General features: G+C 41.1%; 1 protein-coding gene across 1 annotated transcript; it reads right to left on the bottom strand.

Moving 5' to 3' along the window:
- Nucleotides 1-51: 51 nt before the first annotated feature.
- On the bottom strand, nt 52-27724 carry radil2a (Ras association and DIL domains 2a; the record flags this gene model as incomplete). Its single annotated transcript, XM_079177139.1, has 16 exons — nt 52-1948; nt 2045-2184; nt 3182-3312; nt 7084-7450; nt 7535-7716; nt 9169-9313; nt 12472-12644; nt 13476-13695; nt 16894-17006; nt 17099-17259; nt 18887-18924; nt 19383-20078; nt 23095-23423; nt 25689-25924; nt 26532-26861; nt 27597-27724. 16 exons carry the CDS (start codon nt 27722-27724, stop codon nt 1846-1848), a joined length of 3492 nt encoding a protein of 1163 aa, XP_079033265.1. The 3' UTR covers nt 52-1845.
- Nucleotides 27725-27991: the final 267 nt, after the last annotated feature.

The raw sequence follows: 27991 nt of genomic DNA, 5'->3' as shown, positions 1-27991 counted from the left end.
GATTTCAAAGTCAAAATAATATTTATTCCATAGTTTTCAAAAATACTGCGCCATATAAATATTACAAAATACGATGAATAATACTGAGTCAATATACTTGAACTTAAAAACAAACAATTGGGGTGAAAACACGGACATCCGATGAGCGCTGCAGCAGTTTGTTCTTCAGTGTTAAACAGATTGAAACATGTCTGCTGATGATTCTCATACAAACTGATCTCAAATCAGTAACTCTGAGATGTTTTGATCTTGTAAGGCTTTAAAGGAAAAGTTCACTGTTATTTACTTTGTTGCTGAACGTTAGATGAGAGGATTGACACCACAGTCTAATGTCTGCACGTTTAATATGAAGCTATGGCCAGAGACGGGTTAGCGTAGCTTAGCTTAGCATGAACATTGGAAACAAGCTGTTTCCCGCTGTCTTTATGCTAAGCTAAGCTAATAGACAGATGTGAGCGTGGCGCCAGTCTTCTCATCTAACTGTAAACAAGAAAGTGAATAAGCATAATACCCAAAATGTTGAACTATTCCTTTATTGAAGAATCACTACTGCACACATTTGAGTGTGTGTAGATGTGAATGTCGTTCCAGTAAAACATCCCAAAACATACAAACAACTGACTGAAGCAGACAAAGTAACATTTTCTTTCTGTGCATTTTATAATGTAAAATACTATTTATCTCCAAAACGACGTAGAAATAGTTGCTAATTTACTCATCTCGCAGTTACAGAACAACATCATAATTTTTTGTGTTTGTGTCACCTGATGAATTTAAGTCCAATATTCTCTGTTCGCTCTGTTTTTGGTCTCCACCAGCTCCTGAGTGAAATATCTTTCTCTTTATCTGCTAAATGCTCCGCTATGTTGGTATGTAGTGTAGTTTAACGACGCCATGAGAGCGTCGAGAGTGAATCAAAACAGTAACGTTGTAAGCTATTAAAGCTATAAGGTATAAAAATAAATAAAGTTGAGTCGAGGAGATAATTCTCTGTCGGTTCATCACTGTGACTCTGATCCACTATGATCAAAATAAAGTTTACAGCTGCTATTAAGAGGAACGTTTAATCCTCCAGTTTGTTTAAATGCTTAAACAATTGCAGAGAAAGATTCTTGTTACTTGAGCCTTTCCTGTCATATAAAAGTGGAGATTTTAAAGTAGAACGACGTGTGTTGAAAATGACCAACTGCTAAAATGCAAAGAAAGAAAAGTGATATTATCTTACTTGTTTTTCCATAAAATTAGAAAATAAAATCTCCCAGTAAGTTGAGATAATTCTGCTTGATCCCAGTGTGGTCTTTCTTTGGTTTTGGGGATTTTCTGAAAAAGACAGAATATTAACAAATATATTTGTCCGAATGCTTGATGCCCAGTGACAGATCAAAGGAATACGAGTTTATAAAACAGCCGTATTGCAAAAATGAATAATTGCAGATGTTGCCAGACATGAATCTCGTCGGACTGAATACTGTGAACTCACGACATTCAAATAGATGTTTAACAACTACAAATTGCCACAAGCATCCGCTCTCCTCTCTGCCAAACCCTCACTGGTTTACGAGCGCGGAGTCGAGCCCCGACGCAGAGTTTGTTTATAGGCCAGAAAGACGCTGAGGCAGCAAAACACGCTTTTAAAAACTTGACCGTGCCCTCAAGTCTCGAGTCAGTCCGGCTGCTTTGGGTCGATTGTCTCAACGCACACAAAACCAGCTCTATTTCACAACGAAGTGTGAAATGAGAAGCAGGAAGTGTGTTCACACACTGACTTTGGATGCAGCAGGAAGGATGAAACAAACATCCAAGTATTCCCCAATTGCACTTTATCGTCCACACACAGCTCGTCCTTCAGCATTTAGTCATAGCCGAGCTCGTGCTGCTCGTCTTTGAGTCGATTTTGGCCACCAGCAGTCTGAGAGAGTCTCCTGACGATCGGATCAGTTCTCTACCGCTGCAATTAAAACACAACGAGCTGTAAACACACACACACACACACACAGGGAGAAGAGGTCAGACTAATATCTGTGATGCGTACTTTAATACTTACATGTTATACTCCATTCCGACCACGCTGACGCCGTTAACGGCCAGGATGCGATCGCCCGTTCTCAGTTTGTGACACTGAGCAGCAGGAGAGTCGGGAACCACGGACTTCACAAAAATGCCGCTCATTCTCAGCTGAGTTTTCTACAAAAACATAAAACAGGGACAGTCAAAGATTATTGATGGTTATGGACGTATTTAGAGACAAACAGCAGCGAGAAATGTGGTGAAATATTCATTTTTAGTCGGTCGTTCCTCCACTTAGGTCCAGACTGAAATACCAAACACAACTATCGGAGGGATTTACATGGAAGACAGATATTTATGGATCCTAATAACTTGAATTTTCATTTACTTTCATCATCTGGTCAAATTTTAAAGTTGTCCAATACTTTAACTTTTGACCAAATATCTGCAAAAGATCCGGGCAACAAGGTAGCGATTACAGACTCCTGGACAGCTTCTACCACGGAGTAATACGGAACCATTCACAGTCACTTATCGGATTAAATGATGATTTAAACAAATATTTGAAAAAAAAGTTACATTTACTTTCTTTAGTTTGTTTTGAGAGGCTAAGTTTCAACAAATATGATTTTTGTTAGATAAAAACGTGTGCATTTTTGGAAATGATTTCATCTATAAACATTGACCTTTGCACTTTACAATGTTTTGGGAAATGTTTGAATCACACAAGTCGGAAACAATCCTACGCAGCCAACACTAAAATCTAATTCTACAAATAGTATATTAATAATAATATTACTGTGGGTGGCCTGATCTTTATCTGCAACTGTGCAGCAATGCCTGGTTTAAACTGAATGAATAAGTCATGCATCTGTTCTCAGACGTCATGAATCCGTTTTTTAATGACTAATGAGCTGTCAACCATGTATCACTGCACCGTATTAGCTCCATGAGTCAGTCAGAACATTTAGTGAGAAATCCCTTCAGTTTACAGCCTGATCGGATTAGTCTTCATCAGATCGGAGAAGTTGTTCTGTGTCCAGATTAAAGTGTGTAAAACATAAAAACACACGTGGCTGCTGATCTGAAACAGTAACTGTAAGTACTTGTTATTAAATCAATGTCACGAAGGAGAGAAGAAGTATATGTATGCTGGATAAAGAAGAATTCTTACCTTCCCGTCCACAAGAGCCAGGCCGAGGCCGTGAGGTCCTCTGTGAAGCTCCACCGGGAACACTTCCTCTCTGTCTTCTTCTTCTTCTTCTTCTTCTACACTCTCTGTCTTCCTGTCAGCACATCCACTGGCTGAACAAACAAACAGAGAACAAAGTGGTGGTGTAAATACTCAGACTGGTCCTGAACTGAGCTGCACTGACACAGTTGACTCGCTGCGTTGCACAACCTCGTTAGCGACTATCAAAACTAGCTGTTATTGATATACAAATTAAGAAGGAGAGTAATTTTCTCATAGACTTCTATACAATCAGAGGAGTCGCCCCCTGCTGGTCAGTAGAGAGAATGAACATTTTAAGACACTTCCGCCTCACTCTGGAGAACTGGAGGTTGCTGCCTGGTCACAACAACAACGCACCAACAGGAGCGATCCCCTCCCCATGAAATGTGTTCCCACCCCTGCAGCCCCCCCAAAAACTCCCTCCGCCTTTTCCCAACATGCAGCCTGTCTGCCCCCCACGCAGGACCTGCCCCGAACAATGCCGCCACCGATTAAGATTCCACGCACCAACCCAACTGTAAATTCCCATGACGGATCGGCCACTGCTCTTTTCTCTCCTGACATCACCACCTCTCTGTAATTCTTGGGGCCAGATTAAAGGATTACCAAACTTTCAAAATAACATTAGCCGTTAGCCAAAACCACAGAGGTAGATACACTGGAGGCCAAGATATGGTGGGATGATACACATCAGTGTGAAAAACAACTTCACGCCATAGAGACATGGTTTTCATTACAGAGTCATTTAAATAAGCGGCTAATTCATTTGTTTTTTACACAATAGCAGAAAACTTTGACAAAACAACTGACGACCTTATAAATGTCAATATAACGCATTTGAGACATTTACTTCTCATGAGAATTGATCAACTATATTATTTATAATATCAAGTAAAAATATTCATTTTACTCCAGATAATCAATGACTAGTGGGAGATCTTAGATATGAGCTTTAAAAATAGCTCTTATTTGTAGTTTTTCTTTTACTATTTCTAATATTTCTGACTGAGTAACAACTAATTATTATTGTCCATTAACGTGTTGATTATTTTCTGATTAATGGATTAATCTTTAAGTCTCCATGATAGTATAAACTGTGCAGATTGAGAAGTATTTCACTACTGAATATACTGCTAATTAGGACAGATGTACATACAGAGATGGTGCCAGATGGTTTTGTTTTAATGTAATCCTCAAACCCTTTAAGTAAATTACTTTTATAAAAGACACTAACAGAGAAAACACAACACAACAAGTAACCAATGAGAGTAAAGACGTCTGATTCGGATCAACACAATCCCTCAGCTTTAAACAGTGGGGGGTCTGTGAGGGAGCGCATTAACACAGGTTGAAGCTCTTAAACACAAACACAATCACATGTGACGAGAAGTCTTTCTGAAGGTCTGGTTCAGATCTGAAGAGAACTTCTGGACAAATCAGCCACGTTAGACCGAGTCTGCTTCCTGAATGCACAACGCTTGAGATTATATAATCAAGAAATCAGCCTGGATATGTCTGTTTGAACTCATTGGGTCAAAGTTTTTTATTACGAAACAGAAGAAATTTAAGTGTTACTTATTTTTCTGGAGTGATAAAGCAGTTTGTCCTATAAATGTACTGTTTCTCTTATTCTGGCTAAATAAAACAAATAACAAGGAAGCTGTTAAAACGCTTGATTTGCTGTCTACATGTGATGTGCTTATGTAACGACGTGCTGCTGGTTTATGTAATCGTTAATAACTTGTTTATCTGACAAACGCTATGACGTGTTTTGCCACCAGGGGTCCCTCAATCAAAACAATGACGATAATTTGAACAAGATTTCATGGCAATCCATCCGATAATTGTAGAGATGATGCAGAGGTTTGTACTGACCGACATGGTCATCGGTCATCATAATAAAAGCAGTTTGTTGCAGCTCTCTGAATAAAACTGGATAAAACATAAATCTATCACAGACAACCACAACGATGAAGCTGCACAAAGAGCAGATGACAAATAAATGAAACGCACCTTGATTACCTTGATTAAAATGATTGTTTCTCAGGTTTAAAAATTGTGGGAAAACATTTGGGATCATTTAAGTACACAACTCAAAGAAATATAACATAGGTCTAGTCGTTTTAATGCATATAATACCTTTAAACTCATGGAGTGAGAATCAGTGCTGACTGACAGACTTTAACTGATATTGATTCTTTTAGGTGTCTAAAATACGACCACAGCAGTACATCGCTTTTCTCCGGTGCTGGTCCTCTTGTCTGTTTCTCCAAACTCTATGGAGGAGCACCTCATACAACCACACTTAAAAACACTCGAACTATCCCTTTTAAGGAAAAGATCTGAGTACTTCTTCCTCACTGTTTCCACTGAGACATCTGAAATGCTACAGTATCATACTTCCTGACACAATAAGTGAAGTAGTGGACTCTCACTCTGACTCCTCTCCCTCCTACAGATGACCTCATGACGGAGGCGTCCAGGAACAATAGGGGTGGGAGAGGAAACTCTCTTTCCTTTGCAGGGCGAGCCCTCCCTGCTCGGCCTTCCACTTGATGTTCCTGACCTCCAGAGTCAGTCAAAAGATGAAGGGCGGACTTTTATGTCGGGGTTACCTTTATGTGGACCCGGAACAAATATGCAGCGGGTCCTCGAGGTCAAGTCACTAAATACTTTCCTCAATAGATTCAGTCAGAGGAGGTGATCGAGGTTTTAAGAGGTGACCTCACTCCAGACTTTGGGGACGAGGTTTGAAGTGAAGCGGTGGTGCTCTCAGTGACAGAGTGTCATCTGAACGAAAACCTGCTGTGTGTAAGTGAAGCCATGAATGGGCCTTTGAGACGCGTGTGGTTTCTTTGTATGCATGCTCTTAACTTCTAATTATCATCTTCTGTTGTCAGGTTTCAGGTAATGTTTTCCAGCTGTTTGTGGCTTTAGATGAACACTTTAAATGGAGTAACATGTTACTTTTAACCATTAAAATGTCTAAAAATGACTAGACCTATGTTATATATCGTGTTGAGTTGTGTACTTACATTTTCCCATCAACATCCATCATTTTAATCAACTGTGCGTTTCATTTGGTCGCCTGTCAATGGCGTCATATCCTATTTGTGCAGCCAGAACTTTAGAAATTTGTGTCATGAATTACATTTTTGTCCAGTTTAAAGCCACATTTTTACAATAAACATGTGGGTCATTTTAAACTATATCTTTTAATCGTGTGAAGGATTTTAGTCGTTGGACGTCTGGACCTTAAGTTATCAGAGTTATCATTAGCAGCAGCTCCACTCGCAGCCCCTCCAGGACGTCCTGTGTCCGCTGAACAGAGTCAGAACAACACTAATATTTAACGAGAAGCTGCTGTATTCTGTGTTTTTACCGGTTTTAATCACCAGGTCCGTTGGTTTTTGAGAGGAGACCTCTTTGTTAAAGACCTCCTCAACGATGAACACTGAACGATTCCTACCAGGAGAAGCTGACTCCAATGACGTTTCTACATTTAGGAGTTAATAAATGCTAATTGAAGTACTAATCTATTATTTCTACTTACTCTGTTTATTATTGTTTTTATATTGTTTACTCTTTGGATAATTATGTGATTCATTTATTACATTTGACTAAATATTGGTGGATTATATTTTGTCGCCCTCATAGGATCATCAGACAGTGTTATCCAGCTCCGCTCTGATTGGTCCGATCTGACATCACAACAGAGTGTTGAATGTGTTTGCATATTGTTTGTTCTGTTCTGTGGTGTCGATTGAAACGTTTCTCTGTTAAATTACATTTACTGCGAGCTTTCGGTGAAGCGTGCAGATCTTTTGTCTGTCTTTAGTTACCTTTCTTTTGCTGACGGGCGCCCTCCTGCAGATCGGCCTCCAGCTCAGCCAGCTCCATACCCTGCGGGGTGTTGGGTGGCGTCAGCAGGCAGGACGGGTCCAGTGCCAGGCTCTTGTGGTAGCCCATGTCTGCATGTCCTGGGAGGGTGTTCTGCAGCTCCAGGCTCTTCAGCTTCTGGGTCAGGACCGCCTCACAGCTGCTCAGGTCACCATGAGATCCTCGGGCCTGAGGCAGCTCTGCAGGGGAGGTACGGTCCAGGTCTGCATCGGGGGAGGGGCAGGTAACCGGGTCGGGTACCACCTGATGGGCCGGATTCTGGAAGGCTCTGGTCGTAGACTGGCTGTCTGCGGTCGTCCCGTTGAGAGTCTGATGAACATAAAGTCAATCAATAACAGATGCAGAAACACCAAGGTGCCTCACTTCCTGCTCCGGGGTCAGAGAGCTTGTTACCTGTTCCTCCACATCGGGCTCGGCTTGGGTTTCACTGCGGGGGAGTCGGCGTATGAACTCCTGCAGATGAGTGAGCTGTTGGAACAGAGCGGGCTCCACGACGGGTTTACCCAGCTCCAGGTGAAAGGTGCTGTCGGGCAGGATGAGCGGCGGGTGGCTGTCGAAGCTCTCCAGGATGTCGGCTGCAGGATAAAAGAAAAGTCATCCATCACAAATGACCCGGGGCTTTGTAATGAAATGCAACCCTCCAACCTTCAAGTAAAGCTCCTGTATTTGGGTTAACACGGAATTAAAAGGCATAAATAAAGTACAGAACTGATGCAACTGTTGCAGGATCAGTCGTTGGTGTTTTCTACGCAGCAGGGTGCATTCTGAGTGAAGTACGAGGTGAAACCAGGCGAGAGCGAGGCGGCGGCCGTCCAGCTGGCAAAACGTGGATTTGAGAGGAAACTGTGCACTGAAGCTGATTGGTGGAGGCACACTGTCAGGACGGGATTACTCACACAGACTGAGACGAGGGCTGCTGCTTATAAATGCATGTGAGTGTGAGTGTGTCACTGTAAAGGTTTTATTAAAATTACAACATTCATTTTTTCTTCCCAGACCTAACAAATACCCAGATTTTTTCAAAAGGAATAAGTTGTGAATTAAAGTAAAAAGTGTTTTTTTCTATTTTATTATAGAAATCTTTATTTCAAAATGAACCCTTTTCAAATCTCTGCTTTTATTTTATAATGGCATTTTTTCGCGACTTTATTTCATGTCACATTTTATGAAATATAAAAGAGAAATTGATAAAGATGCCAAAACAAACAAACTATATTAGAAATAGTCAAACGAATTACTATTTATGGTTCCTTTATATATTTGCACAGTTTATTCATCGGAGTATTTATTTAATAATCTCTCTCTTTGAACACATCTCTTACGGTCTTAGTCATAAAAACGTTTCTAACAGAGAACATAAAAGAAGGAACGCTCATTCGACTGCACCAGAAAACTGAGAGTGTGACGAGTATAATAAGTTGACATAAAGTGGGAGCACATTCGATTATAACGTATCAGCAACAGTGTGCTTCCGTCTGAGCAGAGCTCAGCTGCGTTATAACACTAGTTGATCTCTGTGTTGTTTATGATGAAGTCTTGTGTAGTGAAGCACGTCTACTGTCAGGTTTGAACATGCAAGCTGCACAATAGATTCCTGCTGAAAGAGGAGTCTGGTTACTTCAGTTTACAGTAAACATTCTTCCCTGTTTATCTCCACCAGGTGATTATGTATTCGTCTGTGTGCATTGACTCAAGCTGCGTTAACAATTATATTTATTATTGATTTATCTTCAAACTAATCGATTAATTGCTGATGCCATGAAATGTAAAAAAATAATTAAAAAAATGAATTCCAGTGAACAGGAGAACAGGGTAACGTCTTTAAATTCCTTGATTTGTCCGACCAAAAGTTCAAAACATAAAGGTATAAAATTCCCAATATGTGACAAAGAAAAGCTGAAAATCTTCTCATCTGAGAAGCTACAACCTGTGAATATTTGCTTGAAAAACAATTAACTAGCTGAGAATATTTGCGGCTTATGTTTTTTGTCGATGGAGAATCAACGGTCTACATCTGTGTCACTCACCCGTCCTGACGGCGTCCTCTGCATCGTCCGGTGACGGGGTCCAGCCGGTGGGACTGGATTTACCGGAGCTGTACTCTCTCAGCATGTGGTGAAGCTGAGCAGCGTTCAGGGCAGAGAACTCAGTCCTGAGAGAAGCCCAGGACGCCTGGATGGACATGAAACAAAGAAAAACATTGAGAGATTTATTTAAAAGGGACTTTTTTTCTGTGAGAGAAATACAATTTGAATACTTTCTTCAGATATCTTGAGGCTTGGGACTTTGTGAAAACATACATGCTGGACCACAACACTGCAAGTCCAGATAAACTCGATGCATTTTTGAATAGTCAGGCAGATACAGAGAAGTTGAGATCCCACGTTTACAATGTTCTGTAAGACATTAACCATCCTTCATCCCAGGTGCATGGGAGGATTAGCTGGGTCAATTCATCTCAAATGATATACAGTACGAAAGCTAACAATATCTTCTTACTTTCTGTATAAATGCCAGACATTTCCTGATACAGTTTGAAGTGCTGCACAGGTTAGACTATTCAAAATCTTTAAGTTTTCCCTCTTTGCAACAGAAGTCAGTTCCAGGAAGACACTTAAAACCATAGTAGTTTTGTACTCTTTGTACAAGCCTTTGAAACCAAAATATTCAGCATCTTGTCCAATATAATTAAAATCCCACTGAAGCCAGATTCAAAACCGATTATAAATTAAACACAAACTCAATTACAAGTAAAATGAGTTTTAAAGGGACTCTGGTGCTCGGAAACGCTACCACTTTTGACCACAGGGACCGCCAGAATCAACATAAAATTAAAGTTCCTCGTAGTAGCTTTAAAACCGAGCCACAAAAGCTCTTTGTAGTCATTGTGAGAACGACAGCGAGGGACAAACAAGTATTTTCCCATAATGCTTGTTTCCATATCAGGAAGCAAAGTCATCGCTGCTCTCTCATTTGCATGCAGAGTATTTTAAACCAATTATACGATCTAGTAAAATGTTTTTGTCCCTGTGGTAACAAAGCCTCTTGGGAAAATATTTCTCGCTGTGTGAATAGAGAAGCACAAATAAATGCAGCTCCAGACCTGTGTTTATTCTGCACTCCATTAGAAGGCGAGTGTGTTATAATTAACACGTCTTTCTTGTCCTGTGCAGCGTGAGAAGTGTAAACTTTTCATTAGCTCTCCGCTCTGCGTCTCAGGTTCTCTTATCATGAAACATGACACATTCAAGAAAGATAATATTTGATCTTCAGATGACAACAGAAAGTAGCTCGAGGATATGGCAACAGGTGAGTCATGTTTATGGGATTATTACAGACATGACATAGTTCATTCAGTCTCAATGGGTGGAAGTAAGACTTTGCCGAGACATGCCGGGGCCACAATAGAAACCGTAAGTAAAGTGTTGTTGTGTCCCTGCCCTTCTCTTCAAACACAGACGTCACACTGAGCTCAACAGAAGCTCAAGTTTAAATGCTGTTTATAAACTGTAGTAAATCTAAATTGTTATGTCTGAGCTTAAATGTTCGGCAGCTATTTTCTCCTCTACATATAACTCCTCAAGATGTTGTGTTCTCCATAACTGCTGGCAAAACAAGCCACGCCACATCCCTCTGGTGTAATTTACAACTGTGCGAGCAGTGAGCTGCTCCAGCTTCTTAAAAAAAACAGAACTCCAGATGGAAAAATCTGTTCGAGGGTGTGTGCTCTGCTGCAGCAGCCACAAAGTGACCTCATGCCAGGGCATAGGAGACATAAAACCACCAGCAGCCTCCTAGCAACCTTCAACCCCACCAACAGACGAGACGCAGCCTTCAACAGCTGGGTCATGGGGGGGGGGGGGGGGGGGGGGGCTGCGAGTCATACAGCGAAAGCAGGTGTGTAAAACTAGGCCTCATACTTAACCCAGTTCCTCCAAATATTCTAGATATAGTAGAATAAAGGTAGATCAGATCAGACACAGAGCAAGATCTTATTAGACAAGGAGCGATATGAAAACTTTATAAGACGATTATCCCGTCCGAAGTGAGTATTCTGATAATCATCTAAATATTTTATAGACTATTAAAATGGCACTTAACCATTCTGTAACTCCTAGGAACATGGGATCTACTTTTCGATACTTTTCGATTCGCTTGAAAATGTTGTGACCTCCGGCGGCACAAGAAATAAATCCTCACCGACGTACTCCTCCACCCACATGACGTTAAGGCATTAAACTGACTTTCTGTCCATTTGGTTTATAGTTTACAATCATCCCTCACTAACTTATGTCCCGCATGAACCCAAGAAGAAGTAATGCTCTCAATGCACTTGTCTTTTAAAGAATTACAGGCAAGCTTTGATCTGAAAACTGTGTACATAAACACAATACATTTGGTATTTATACATATAAAGTAACACATGACTGCTTCACCACAGAAAAAAACTCATCATCTTTCCAGGTGCATCAAACCTGTGAATCAGACAAAGGTTTGTACTTTTGTATGACGTTTGTTCCTCATCAGTCAAACCAAATTGTACGTGTCAGTTTCTCTGGTTTAAGTGAGAGCTCAGCTTCCTTCTGGGGTTCAAAGTGTAAACAAGATTTGAATGTGTAACTAAGAGAATGGTGAACATAAGGAGGGATTAAATGTTGGGTTGGCACACTGCCACTGCGCAGCAAAGACTGAATACGAGTGAGAGCAGGTTTAAAGTTGTTGATCCAGTGATGTTTGAGTGACACAGTATGTTATTCCTGAGCACACACTGTCAGTTCAAAGGCTCTAATGTATTTCTGCGTCTTTGAACATTAAAATGCCATTCGTGGCCTCGGCCACATGTTTTCACTTGTCTTGTGTCGGAATAAATAGGATTTAAGCTGATATGTTACAAACATACTCAGGCTAACAGGATATAGTCCGGTTCACATGATTGTAAGTGAGATAAGTGACGACTATGGTGTCAGTTTACTGTATTTACTTTGTTCCTGGAGGCCGTTTCCTCATATCTGATCAATGACAGCTTAAGTGCATTAGCGCTACTACAACTATGAACCAATAACATGCTTCCACAGACTTTATGGCATTATTAGTCACAGTTATCACAATGTTTGGCAACGATTAGAAGTAGTAGAAAGGAGTAGGAGTTAGATTTCTGCAGTGGGAGGGAAACATTTAGCGACTAATACTTAAACGTACATAGCTAATATGGTCCTGAAACCTTTAAGACAACGAAAGCCTTCATGGTGATGCAAACGTGACTCGACTCTCATGGCAACACTCGCCCACAGAGAGACAAACAGGAAAAGCAGAAGCGGATGTCCTCTGACCTGCAGGAGGGTTTCTTTGGGTGTGGCCAGCAGATTGACAGCAGCGGAGAGCTTCTGGAGGTACTCGTTGGCCAAATCGCCCAGACTGATGCTCTGGATCCAGTCCATCAGCAGGTCCAGGTTGGCCCGGATCTGAACACCTCGGGACCACTGGTAGAACCCAGCGACAGAGCCTGAGGAGCAAATCAGTCAAAATGAGACATTATAAATAAGATAAACTAATGCTCGACTGACGTAGTTTTTATATTCAGTAGCAGAACAGGCCAGTAGTAAGAGAAGTTCTAACATCAGTTCTATTATTAGCATTAATGCTATTAGCCTGGTTACACTGAAATACTTAAATGTTCTTTAAATGCCTTCAATCTAAAATGTTCAAGGCAGTTTAAAAAAACTTCTGGGTGAAACAATAAATGAATGCCTGTTTTTGTGATGAAAGCCTGTTGGAAAATAATATACGGCAGATACATTTGCTGCAACTCCCACAACGCACATTTAACGCACACTAAAGGGATTAAGAGGTATGATGTTAACAAGACAGACATGCTAGCTGCTGTTGAGTGAGGCTGTACTCACGCTAACACTAACATAAGGCTCATAATGACAAAGTGACAATCCGGATGTTTAGCAAATTAGCACTAAAGACAAAGTACAGCTGATGCTGATGGGAATTTCATCAGTTTTGCAGGTTATTTGTTCGTAAACCCAACGTCAGAAAAATGTATATTTGGAGCTGATGGTTGTGCTAAATGCAAACATTAAATTTATCCAGAGTGGAACATGAATTCATGGCAATCCATCAAATATTTGTCAAAATAATTCACTTAAAACCACAAATGTTAACCTCATGGTGGCGCTAAAGGAAAAGTCAGAGGACCACCAAAGTCCATTTTTGTACATCCACAGGTTGTTGAGCTATTTGATTCTGAAGCAAAGCGGTGGCTAAAGCAAGAGTTGAAACACGTCAAACTAGTTTCTCAGTGCGGTAAAGTGAGCCGAGGTCTCACCTCTCTCCATGAGGGCGTTGAACAGCGATGCGTTGATGAAGAACAGCAGGTAGGCACAGAGCTGCACCGAGATGTCCGGATGGACCTGGAAGGCTGTGAGAAGCTTCAGCGCCTCCTTCAGAACCTCCAGGATGCCGCCGAGTCCGTCGGGCACTCGCAGCTGACCGCTCTCTGCGAACGGGTTCCCATCCAGCAGACCGGGCAGAGCTGAGTACATACTCTGTGGAGAGAGAGACGGTGACGGTTTACTTCTCTGATATTAACTGCACGCTGCACAAAGTACTGGATCACCACTGCTAGTGCATCGTGGGAGACCAGTCATAAGGCGAATAAACATGCAGACACAGTCTTCTTCACGGGATTCATGATTATATAAAGAAGTTCAGTGCAATAAAGTTAATCATGTTCTTTTTTTGGTCTTTTCTTATTCAGTACAGAACATTGTGACTCAAAGAGAAGAAGGCATTCACAGCGTTCAGGAAACTGTGCAGGTGAGCTTGGGTTTCACAACACAAAAGGCCAGCTGAATGAAATTAAAAACACTATCCAACAATTATAGATTAAGATACGCAAAACTGCCCCAAAACAAGGATTAAAACAAAGACCATACCGAAAAATGATGATAAAACACCCTGGTACCTCTAAATGTTGTTCTTTAACAGTAACACACCATTGTCATGTCCATTTTAACAGAAGGCTGTACTGAATGAAGCTTCTATTGAGGTTTTCACATGAATGAATGGATCATTGAATGGTGATGTCATCCCCCTCAAAAATGGAACGAGTAGAGAAGAGTATTGTGGTTATATAAATATTATTTTAGTCGCTGTTAGATTGCTGCTAGAGCGCCCTGTTAGTGGAGTTTTGGGCCTCTCATTGTCTGTGGCAAGCGGGAGTCTTTTGACTTAAAACTTTCACACATATACAAATAAATAACAGGAGGAACACGACAGTAAAGTGCAAACACTGCTGAATCGTCTCGCAAGCTGTTTTATTGAACTCATTGTCAGTTCTCACACAGATACGACTCTTATCTCTACTCCTTCTTCTGACACAGTTCTGCCATTGTGTTGCATGGTATGACATCACCTGTTAGGTACACACACACACACACACACACACACACACACACACACACACACACACACACACACACACACACACACTCACCATGACTAAGATAATGACCTCAGACGGACTGAAAGAGGACATGAAGACTACAATAACCCTGCATGCCTGAGGTTTCCAGGTCAGCTGATAGTTTACAATGCTGAGCAAAGTTTCACAGACTGTTAATATTGTCTAAAACATATCTGGATGCTGAAACATTTTCTATACATCTGCATAGATAAAATATATAGATTCTCCCCACATTTTCTTTTCTTTTTCTTCTACTCAGCACTGAACTTGTGTTGTAAATTACAGCTGAATTAATGCCCTCTTGGCCAAGTTTTATTCATATTCTTTTTTTAAAAAAGACTTAGCCAGCAGAAAAAGAAGAAGTTCTGAAATGGTGTCTGTAAATTATGAACGTTGAGTCATATTTCACAGGAAGTCAACGGAGAAACTGTTTTCTCCACCCTTGTTTTCCTGTTGGGTGTTTCTCTGATGACAGTTCGTCTTCCTCTGCAGGAAACAGAACCTCCCTTTCTCTCCACCGAAAAAAGGATTTCTCTACTGAGAAATTGCAACGCATATTACTGCTAAAAACAAAGCTGGTACTACTTGATTGACAAGCCTCCAAAGTGACAAATAAACATGTTGGAAAAGTGAAGAAACTCCTCAGCTACATTCCCTTAAGCTTGTAGAGCATAAGCTGTCCAATAGAATGACTGAGAATTCAAAACAAAAGTGCTTCCTTCCCTCCCTTCCTCCAACAGTCTCCGTGCAGAGTGGTTGTGTTTCTACAGACTCTGCTGCTGGGATGTTAACTGGATTCTGCATAAACCAGACAGCCTTTAATAAACATGGGAAAGCCACATAAATACAGTCTGGGAGTGTCCCGTCGGGCTGTAAAACAGGAGCGTTGACTGCTGACTGTTACAAAGCAAATTCAGGCACACACTAAGATGCATGTCAACACTTTGAAAAGCATTTTTTTTCAGGTGTGTGTGGAGTGGTATAAACCATCTAAGTCCCCGTGGTGTGCCCCAAGGCTCCATGTTAGGCCCCACTTTATTGTTTGTTTCTTTTTGTTGTTGAGGAAATTCAACATTGCTTATCATTGTTAAGATGACGATGGAGCTGTACTTCACACTATCTTTCTTTTAGTTGTTCGGAGGATGCAAAACACTGGATCGCCAACGATTTGCTTCAACTAAAGAGAGTAAGGATAGCGGGTTGTTGTTATTGTTTCTCAAAATGTCTCATCTTCCAATCTCTGTACAAATGACTAAGTGTCATTTTTAAATTTGACGAACAAATGATTTCTGTCTTTAGCATTAGCTTTTTCCACTTCAAGTCAATAGATCAAATAAAAAAGTATCTTTATTTTGAAAACCTGGAGACCATCTGACGTACTTTTATTACTTCATGTCTTATCTAGTTGGCCTGTATCTGACTCAAAATGCAGCAGTGAAACTGGCACCAAGTAGCGTGACATCTCTGGCCTCTGTTTTGATCAAAATATAGAATTGATCTTCAGACACTTTGTAGGCTGACATTATCTGATCTCTTCAGTCCATCTCGTGTTCAGTTACTCCTAAAAATTCCAAGATCCCGTTAAAAATCTGAAGTTGATTAAGCTTTCTCCACTGCTGCTCCCAGAATGTGCAACAGTTTACCTTCAATGTCCGATCTCTTCAATCTATTGCTCCCTGTAAATCCTGGCTAAAGCTCCACCTTCATGAAAAAGTTTGTAACAATAAAGTAGTTTTAATGTCATCCGTTACAATTATCTAACCTTTTTATTTTTGTTTTTGTTACTTAAATTTCTCTGTAAAGCCCTTTTGGTCATCACCTAATGTTTTTGAATGTGCTCCATCAATACATTTGACTTGATTTAACTCTCAACAGTTCACTTATGCTACTACAAGACTACAAAAGGCCTTCAGATGTTCATACAGTGGTTCTCACCAAATCAGCCCGTCCGGGTTTTTAGTTCAACAAGCCAGTGAAATCAGTGTAACCTTGGGAACAGGATTATCTTCTTGTTTATATTCCAGTCAGTGGAAAAGAAACCCTGCTCACTATCTCACAGGCCTTTCCTGACTCAGAGTGCCAGACAGAGTTTGTGTTTCCATTCTGTTCTTGTGTTTTCTATCTGGGATATTCTCAATGAAAACAGAATATCGTGTTTACACAGTCCAACTTCCTGATTCACATGTGACCGACGCTCACATTTTAACAGGTCACAAGGATGTGAAACATGCTGAGGTAACTATTTGAGTGAGTGTTAAATAATGTAGGATATTACAACCTTTGTTAGATAGTAGACAGACTGCTGGAAGGTGAACATGATGACTTCTTCCAGGACTGTCATGGCTTCCTCACAAGCTGTACGAGTGGAGGACATCTCAGAGTCCAACAGACCTGACAACACACACACAAACACATATTTACACACACTCTAAGCTGTGTCGATGATGTTAAAAGTTAAAGGCCACGCTTGTGTTGTTGTGCACCTTTGTCCTCCTGGTCCTGCCTCCAGGGCAGCAGCTGAGGGACTTCATGCTGGACGAAGTGCAGCAGTTCAATGGAGTTGGCCATCCACAGGACCAGAGGCTGCAGACCTGGGATCAGCTCCTCCATGCTGAGCAGCTGAAGACGCTCGGGCTGCCCATCACTGGAGCACACAGAGAAAAATACACAGAGATTAGTGCTGAACCAAGTCTTAAGAAGTAATAGCTTATAAACGTGATACCCAATAAAAAGGCACAAAATAACTGTGTCTCCGAATGGTGCTGTGCATTCAGCTGTGTGTGTGTGTGTGTGTGTGTGTGTGTACTGGTAGTTCACTTCGCTGTTAGCCAAACACGCCGTCCACAACAATAAAAGTAACTTTTTCCTGATCATATGGTTTTGTTTCACCCTGTTCCGTTCCGTCTATAAAGAAATGCCATTAACCGCCTCCCAGTGCTATTTAACGACATAACTGCATCAACGTACGCTCGAGCAACACTTTAACACTGACGCGCCATAAATTCAGCCGGCCAACGATTGATTGGCCGTTTTGTTGCTTTTGTCGTTGGTAGTGTGAACATAGCATAATGAGGGAGGAGTCAGCAGTCAATCAATGGAAGTAGGTGTTCTGAGGAAGTGTGAGTCACTGCAACCACGAGAAGTCCTTCAGCATGAAGCCATAAACGAGCTCTCAATTTATTTAGTAGTTTGGTGCAGCAGTGTGCAAGATTAGCCGCGGACAGACACAGAGGTGCACACACACTCATGGACACTCACACGACTGGTCTCATTATCCTACATGTTGATTTAGAATGGAATGAAGCTTACAACTCTTGGCATCAGTATAACCGTCCCTACGTTTTACAGAATTCCGTAAGTCTAACTTCAGAATGAGTCCCTAATATTTGTTGTTTAAGTAACATCATCTAAACCTGCGATTTTAAAATAATGACACAGTGAAGATAGTAAGATGAACATTTTATTGTTTCATTCAAAACATCCACTAAAGTGGACTCTTTTTTCCTTCAGATAGCCTAGTTTGTATTTCCTCATATATTTCTGCAAATCAGCAAAAAAAGAAATCCTGCACAAACTGTCAAACAGAGTTGCAGAAACTTTCCAATCCACTGATGAAGTCATTGTTAATGTTACAGCTCAGTCAAAAGGAATCTCCTGTTCGCTGAAATGATTAATCAGAGTTGATGAATCAACTAGTTAATCAACGGAAACATTTTTTTATGATCAGTTATTGTTTAGCTCATATATCCGGATTGTAAATGTGAGGATTTGCTGCGTTTCTCAGTTCCATATGATCGTAAACTGACTACTTCTACACTGTTTTATGGATAAAACTGAACTTCGATTCACATTTTCATCAATAATAATAATGAATAGTTTATATTATTAGTAGTTGCAGCTGTTAAACACTTGTATCTTTCTAAAGGTACGTTCACATTACCCTTCTGTCTCCCATTCGCGTCTATTGAAGGTCTATTGAGTTTAACTTTGATTGCTTTGCTCCTGGGACCGAGTGTCTTAATGATAAAGCAAGAAGTCGCTGTGCTCATGAGAACACTTCTTTCTTAGAGAAGAGGCTGTGGGAAAATCACTCTTTGCACAACCTGCATTTAAAAGAAAACCCTCATTGTTTTCTGGAGGAGCAAATAGTTGTAAAATCAGACTTTAACTCCTCTTTTATTCAGACGGTAAAGCTCGAGGTGTCGTATATCATCGCGGGCAGCAGCTGCAGCTCATTGTCGTGTATTTCTGGAGACACTTTGTTTACTCACGTTTCTGGCTGGATCGCTGCAAGTTCCTTAGTCTTCTCCTAAGAAGAACACATAAAGAAAACATCCATCTTACGTACATTAAACATAACCCTGATGGCACATTTGATTATATTACATTCTTCTTCACACTCAGGTTATTATGATGATGAATACACACTTAGGTATCTTTTTACACCACCATCCCCAATTATAATTTAAATTGTCCCTAGTTAAAGAATATCTCTTTTCCTACAGTAACATTATTTTGATAATGACTCCATAGTAACTGGCACACTGCTTTCAGATGTCACTTTTGCGGTTCATCTTCTCTCTGAGTGTGTTCAACATGGTTATGGTTTATTTGTATTTTTTTAGGCTACCTCTACCTTGAGTCTTGCAATCATCCCAAAACAAATGTATTTTCTGTCCCCAGGAAGGCGGGACCCCCCTTCAGTTAGAGTCATGCACACTTATTTATTACACTTTTGAGATAAATGATCTGAAGTTTCATCCTTACCCACATAACGAGCTGGATCTGTGCGGCTATCCGGAGCAGCAGCTGTCTGAAGTGCGTCAGCTCGAACGTGGCGGCCGAGTGCTGGATGCAGAGGCTCAGCAGGAAAGCCGGCGTCAGCTTTGGTTCATCCCCGCTGGGGTCCAACATATCCAAAACCTCCTGCAGGACTCGCTCCTCCTGCTCCAGCTCGTAGCTCACCAAAGCCTCCGTGCCTTCCAGGTCCCTCCAACGAGGCGGTGAAGGCTTCCTCTGGAGCCTTTTCATGGCGATGGAGGAGCCACATGATAAACAAGAGGAGGATGTCTTTGCATCAGAGTTCGGGCAGAGCGTGTTCATCCACAGAGGAGTCTGCAGGGACCCTGATGTGCTGGTAGGATCCTTAAACATGAACAAGTAGTGTTTCCCCAAGCTAACCAGGTCACCCGGGTTCAGTTCCACTTCCTCTTTCAGGAGGAAACCATTTCTGGTCACAGGGGCGCCGTGGAGGGGCTTCAGCATCGTCAAAGTCTTTCTGTGCTCCCCTGTGGAGGTCGGGGTGTTCGAGTCCAGGCGTCTGACACAGCAGTGCTGAGGCAACACGTCGGGAGCAAAGAGGAGGATGTCCACCTTTAACCTCTCCTCATCTTCTCCGTTACAGTGCTCCCTGCAGCAGCCAAAGATGGTGGTGGTTCCACTCATCAGGTAGATGACAAAATCCTGCAAAAAGAAGTGTTTTGTTCAATTCAAGGCTGCAAATCAACATGATTTTTGGTATCATTTGATCTGCCATTTGTTTTCTAAATTAATCCATTTATTAAACGTAAGAAAACGGTCACAATGTCCTATTTTCCCTTTTAATATCTTGTTTTGTCAAATCACCCAAAGATATTCAGTTTACAGTCATATAAGACAAAGACAAGCAGCAAATCCTCACAACTAGGAAGCTGGAACTACTGCAGGTAATATTTGGTGCGTGTGCTTGAAAAATGCTTTAAAGGGATAGTTCAGATGTTTTGAAGTAGGGTTGTATGAGGTACTGATCCATAGTATTACCTACTGTAGATGGCGGTTAAGTGTATGCTGTATATACAATATTTTCATCCGACAGCCATTTCTGCCGGTGAAGCTGTTATCTTTGCTCTCTTTAAAGCGACCAGACTCCTTTGAGACAAAAACAGTCATTTGACCTCGCAGCACACAGGAGTTGCTGGTCTGCTGCTGCCTCAAGCAGTTAGTTTCTTTGTGGTTTTGTGTGACTTTTAGGGTTATTTGGATTGACCAAAGTCACGTAATAAACAATAGACCAACAACTCCTGTGTTCTGAGAGGTAAAATTACTGTTTTGGTCAAAGTCTCGTGGCTTTGCAGAGAGCATAAATAACGGCTTTAGTTCCACGTCGGAAACGTCTGTCTGACCAAGAATAAGTGCCTCAGACAACCACACCTCAAAAAATCCTTTAGGCTATAAAGAATAATTGCCTTATTTGTCCAACCAACAGTCCAAAAGCCAGAGCTATTTATTCTACTCTAATATAAGACACATTTTCACATTGGAGAAGCTAAAACCATCTAAGTTTCTTGAGAAATGACCTAAACGATGAATCGATAATGAAAACAGAAGCTGGTTTATTGATCTGTTTGATCCCATACTCTTGATGTGAAACCTGTTTCCCAGTGACGGTCAACGTGCAGGACGAGATCTGATTTGCTTGTGTAACATTTTGGAAATGAACCAGCATTGTGCGTGTGAACAGCAGAGTGATCGGCCTTCGCCGGCAGCGGAAAAAGAAGGGATTAAGAGCGAGGCGTCGGTGATGTCCGTGACCTCGGGGGTCACCACAGTAAGCCTGTTAGTGATGATACGGTATCATCGGTGCTGGTAACAGTCAACGTGGAGGTAGAGCTGCTACGTCGTGTGTTATCGCCCACACAAAATCCGACAACAGATATTTAATCCAGTTTACACACCTGCACAACATCATGACAGCCAATACAACTGTCTGCATTTATGACGCCTATAATGTTCAGCTTTTGTTATAATTATATGTTTTAGCATTGAAGCCGTTGTAACGTTTCTAATAATCTATGCCTCCTTCATGTCTGTTAAAGGGAGGCCAACATTTAGTTTAGAAACACCTCTCCAGCACAAAACTATTAACTACAACCTCAATAGTGAAAAGATATAAATGAATTTAAACATATCTGACAAGAAAAACGGATTATAAACTTTGTAAAGGTAGAAATGATGGCAGATCTGCTGTATGGATTGCAATAAATTGTACATGAGTACCTAATAAAGTGGACATTCAGTCAATGTCTATAATAACCCTTTTATATTGCCGTCACTGTTACACTCCAAGAAATAAATCTTGTTCCTTTGCTTTGGGTTCAGCTCTTGTCCTGCTGTGGTGCTACCAGAACCAGCATCCTGCACAGTCAGCACATCTCCACCACTGGGGATGAACTACATTGCGAGAAAGAACTTCATGTTCCTGGGAATGAAACAACCAACCACAGCCTGTTTTATTGTGAAAAAAGAGCTAAACTAAGTGATTCATACTGACATGAACTGGGACGTGCGCTGGAGGCAGAGTTTAAAACCCTGGTCATGAATACTGGGGTGTAGATGTACTGTAAGAAAAGCGTCTGTGTAGTTTATCCTCCTCTACAGAGTGTCTTCAGATTTATCTCCTGGTTTTAAACGTCCTCAGCAGGTTTCCTTCAGACTGTCTGGTGAACACTTTGTTCTTCATTGGGACACGATGACTCGTCACTTCTGAGCCTACAACACACCTCATGAGCCAAAACCACAGTGTTTCCATCCTCTCTGACTCTAAGGTTCTTAGCGTGGGAAGTTTAATCCGACACTCTCATGTACAAGTTTACACCCCGTTGTCTCTTTTAAGCTTGTGTTTGGCCTCCGCCTGCCAACACAAGGACCTTGTGAGGCCTTCAGGGACCTTATTACAACAGTTAAATCTAAAGAAAGATCAGAGATTTGCTTAAACATGTTTTGTATCATGACATCAAACTTTATTATTACATTAATTAAAAGAGCTGTCTTCGGTTGACAGTGACGGTACTTTTTCAACTCATATCGGTCAATACATTTCTCCGGTATATTTGACCTTCTGCAGAAGGTTTTGTTAAATACTTAAACCTACAGTGATGCTTTTTAGTGACTGGAGGATTAACGTTCCCACTTTAATGTGGACGTACTCTAAGAAAATGAGACAGTTGGTGCAAAACGGGCCCAAACAAAGATACCTTTAGTAAATACACAAAAGAGAAAGCAAAGAATCTTTGGCTAGCAAGCAAAAGGGTTTCTGGGAAATGAAGTCTTAATAATGACCAAAGTCTCATCTGTATCAATTTTGATAATTGTTGATTTATTTAAGTCATTTCTTTAGGCAAACATGCCGAAAATGATGCAGTTTCAGCTTCTCAAATGTGAGTATTTGTTTTTATCTTCTATTGTAATATTTCTAATATTTGGTCTTTTGGTCAAACAAAACAAGGAATCTGAAGACGTCACCTTGGGTTTCCTAAAGTTGTGACATTTAACATTTAACATTTCTTTGACAAATTATAATCACAGAAGATTTTAATAAATGTAATCATTATTTGCAGTCCTACTTACTTGATCTATCCAAGTTTACCAGTTAATTTGACCATTACACACCAAAGTTTAAACGTTGCATTAACACAACAGCTGATAAATGATTGCCTCTCACCTGTCTGTGGCTGTAGCCCTGCAACAGGAGGAAGTACGGGAAGTCGAATGGTGGGTGAATGGAGTACTGGGTGGTGTTGTCGTCGCTGCTCTCCGTCTCCTCCTTCTCCATGCCGAGACGCAGCACCTCCTTGTCGGCCTCGGCCTCTGGATCCTCCCTGAGCGCGCTCTGTTGGGCCCGGCTGGCCTCCTTCCCCATCGCGGACAGATCCATCTCGCTCAGACTCCTCCAGATCCCGAGTCCGTCCGCGTCCTCGCCGCTGCCGTCCACGAACAGCGAGGTCACTCTGGAGCGGCTCTTCTGCAGCTTACGAGCCTGAGCGTTGATGCCTGGATCGACAGGAAGACAGCGTGTTAAACCTAAACTGTACATGTTCGATCTACAATGTGAAAAACACACTGTTGTATGTTCATCATGAAACAGTGTGCAAGAGCTGATGTCTGGAAAGCATTGGTAAGACCACTTATAGTCAGATTATTGTCAATAGGTCTCATCCTTCACATGTAGCATGACACAACATCAAAGATTAACATGAAACATGTGGAACAGATTCAAACCCTCCACATTAGATACAAATAAAAGTCCTCAAAACTTAAAGTTTTCCAGATATAAAAGCAAAGAGTCGCAAAAAATGTACTTTTAGTAAAGAGCACATTTTTCTCATGATAAAAATTGTGATAATTGATCGAGGAATAACTTAAAGGTCTGAAAAGTGATTAATGATAATTAGTCACTTGTATTTTCTGTTGCTCAAAGGATCGAGCATGTTGTTTGGAAGATACAAACACAAACGTAATAGAATAGCTTTCCTAAACCAACTTGATTTTTTACATCATTAAAAACAATGCACAAGTATTCCTTCTTTGCTTTTGCATCTAGTTTGGAGATGTATCTTCTCAGATCTCACTAGAGTAAGATGAAACACTAAGATTAAATACCAGAGAAGCATTTATCGATCCCAGAGGGCAAATTCAGTCGTTGCAGCACAAGGACAGAAGTAAATACAGATAAATAAACTCCAAAATGAATAATAATAGAGGTACTGTATATATGGACCGTGTATCTTTACTTAAAGCCACTATAAGTCATAAAATCATGTTTTTAAGTAAAACCTATTTTGCTTAACACTGAACAATGTCGAAAAATCCCGCTGGTCAATCCAACTCAACGTTTCACTACACTGGCACCAATTCAAATGAAACACCAGCAGAGAGGAAAGAGAGGAAATGTGCGGGGAAAGTGAGATGTGACCATTGACTCTATCTGACTCCAGCAGCCGCTCCGTCGGCCTGACGTAACACAAACCCTATTCAGCTCGTTTGGAGCCATTAAGCGCCGAGGAATGTCCAGCGAGCTCCGGCTCCACAGCCGGCAGCTCTGCTGCTCTTATCAGCTGTGGAAGTGGGTGTTTCTCCACATTGTCCAGCAGCTCTGTGACAGACACTCGAAATGTAGAGGAGCAGGTCAGTAAGAGAACGAGGGTTTGACTGATATTGACCAAGTTATTTTATATATAAGTTGTCATATGTTTGCTCTTTAATGTTGTTCTTCTATTGTTTTACCTTGATAGGACACTAAAAATAATTAATTACAACCCAGACTAATTTATCAATTCAACATTTTTGGGAATTTATTTGTTTTATTTCCAAGATTTATATGATTAATAGCACTCCTGGTAAATACGAAGCCTGCTGCTGGTTAGCTTAGCTTAGCATAAAGACTGGAAACAGGGGGGAAACAGCTAGCCTGGCTCTGTCCAAAAGGTGGGAAATTCCACCTGCCAGCACCTCTAAAGCTCAATAATTAACGCGTTATGTTCCAGACTATTTCCTGGTGAACCACAGTCACCTCCACTGGTTGGAAAAGAAATAGTCCTGCACATGTAACTCCTCGTCAAACAAAGAATTGTTGTTTTTACACTTTTGTATGAATTAAACACACAAGGTTGCCTTTAATTCAAAACATTTTAAATGTCAGCAAACTCTGCATCAACTGTGCTTAAACTAACATCCGTTTAAATAAATAGCTAAAACAAAATAATCAGTCAACTGCAGAATTAACACAAAAAGTGTGATTTAACAAAGCAAAAATAGTGCCAAGAATATTACTGATTACAAAGCCAGACTATTGGTCTAACACAGAGAGAAGTCAACAGGGAGCAGGAAGTGAGCTCTGATAGGAAGAACAACACAGAAGTGAGTGGCCACTTTCTGGAGGGAAGAGCTGAGCGGAGCCTCTGTGTTTCACGGGGTCCTGAAGGGCCCTTGTAATAAAACAAAGATAAGACCTCCTCTATCCTTTACTGCAGCTTTTGTTTCCTCCTGACCTCTCTCACATGCCGGCCCATCTCCGCCGTTCTAGCTGGTGATAAGCTGGACAATGAAGGCTGTTAGCTGGCAATAAGAGACAAGAATAAAGGCTCCCCATGCCACCAACACAGAGACTGAGTGATTGGTTACCCAGGCGTGAGGACGTCAGGGTCACTGAGTTGTACTGAAAATGGTTAGATGTGTGCTGCTTAAGAGTAGGCCCGACCTTTGGTCTCTGAATAAGACGCCAGCTAAAGCTACGAAGGTGTTGGTCGACGTGTATACCTGCTGTGACTGTGTCTCTGTCCTTTAAACTCTGCTCTTCAACGCTCGCTCTCAGCTGGATTTCGAAGCGCCTGGAGAAGCCTTCCTTGGGTTTCCAAAGTGACTGCAGCATGAGGGGCTTCTCGTTGTCTCCCACCACCCGGAAACACTCCCTCTTCCACTGGTTGTCTGCGCCCGTCTGGCCGATCACATCGCAGAGCACATAGTCGTTGGCGTCCTCTTTTTCCAGGCAGTACCTGAACAACGGAGGTGGACAGAAGAACAACGGGGGGGGGGGGGGGGGGTTAATGACTGATACAACAACCTGAAGATCACAATTTACTTTTTTAGCCTTCATAGCGGCGCTGCTTTAGGGATGGAGATGTCGCTCCACCACTTTGGTCTAGACTGAAATATCTCAAAAAACATTAAATTGATTGGTATAAAATTTGGTACAAACATTCATGTGCTCCTCAGGATGAATTGCCCTAAATTTGAGGATTCTCTGACTTTTTCCTCTAGCATTCCCATCAGCCTCAACTGTACTTTGTGCTAATTAGTTAATGTTTGCACGCTAATGTGCTAATGCATGGTATATCATCTCTGCTTAGCATTTAGCTCAAAGTACGGCTTCACAGAGAGAATGTCTGTAGACTCTTAGTTTTGTTTTTGATTAAACTGATTAATCATTTAGATCATTACATTTTAGGAAATATTAAGAAGAGCTCATCACAGTTTTCAAGAGCTCAAGTGACATTTTCAAACTGATTGTTTTTTGATCCGGTACATTACATGTTCAATTGATCCTCAGTGGAGTTTTTCCAGACTTAAATCAAATGTTCAAGTCATCTCAACACGTCTCACCTCTCCAAGGCCTCCTTCACCAGCTCCTTTGCACTGGACTGTGTGGTTGCCAGAACGCTCTTGTAGTTGGTCCCCTGACAGATGTCGCAGCCAAAGATCTTCAGGATGCCGGGCACAGACATTTGACTGGAAAGCTCCGACGGGTCATCAGCAGCCTGCAGGTCACCGGCCGCGGTCCCGCTGCCTGGCGCCTGGCCTCGGCGCCCACTGTTGGGGCTGTGGTTGAAAACAGTTGAAAGCCTGTTGTTGTGGCGGCGTATTTTGCTCTTGGCCGGCTGCCGGACGCCAACGCTCTCCGTGGAGTGGACGGTGATGTCCGAGTTATTGGACCTGAAAAGATGACAAACACTGTTAGATGGCCAGCCTCAAATATACACATTATTTATCCAGACAGATCTTTTATAGTGTGTGACTGTACAGAGCGACTTATGGGTAAATAAAAAGGTGTTCTCCAAACTGATCATCATAACGAATCACAAACACAGACAGTTACAGAAATTAGTTTTTTCAGGTACTTTTACATTTATATGTAACGAACAACTATAACTCTGTATAATCAGATAAGGATTGACAATAACCACACCGCCATCATCCACTTATGGGCAAAGATGGAAGATCTATTCAGATACTTTACTCAAGTATACTTTATTCAAACCCTTACTTTAGTAAAAGTAAAAAAGTACTATCAAATTATACTTTAAATACAAAAGTAAATGTTCTACATATGCAGAATGGCTAATTTCAGAATATAAACATATTATACAATTTGATTATAATTATTATAATGTGTTCATCACTTTAATGTTGCAGGTGTTATAGATGAGGCTTTATGCTGCTGTGTCGCTGAATCTATCATAATAAATCCTAGTTTATTACTTTTCTATATTTTGTACTGAAGTAACTGTCAGATAAATGTAGAGGTGTAGAAGTACCATAAAATGGAAATACTCAAGTGAAGTACCTCAAAATTGTACTTAAGTACATAGGCTACTATACATTAGGCATCTGTTAAAGAGTGCTTATGCTAAATAAGAGGTGTTAACGTTAACTTTAATTCAGACTTACTGCACAGATCCATTGCTGGGTTTCCTCCCCAGCTTGGCCAGCCTCTTCTTCGGAGAGCGGATCAGTAAACCCACTGGGAAGTTTAGGGCTTGTTTATTTACGTGGCTGCTTCTCTCCTCCGAAATCATTATGGTTTTATATTCACGTAAACACGACAGAACTACTGATAGAGTCAAAATGACCAGCATATAAATAAAGCATTCTTCAAATAGTCCACCTCCAAAAAAAAGACCCTAAAAAAATCAAAAGGTGTGTAAATACTCCAACAGAGTGTCTATATCCATTAAACTGAAGTTCTGACAGTTATTTATTCCCACACACGTTAGAAGAGAATCAAAAGAGCGTCAGTTGGTCCAAACTTCCGAAAAAACAAAACGGTTTCCTTGAGGATGAAA

This window comes from Pholis gunnellus, assembly GCF_910591455.1.
Source record: "Pholis gunnellus genome assembly, chromosome: 17".
Taxonomy (NCBI): Eukaryota; Metazoa; Chordata; class Actinopteri; order Perciformes; family Pholidae; genus Pholis; species Pholis gunnellus.
Note: the sequence above shows the minus strand (reverse complement) of the source record. Positions and strands in the feature narration are given on the sequence as shown.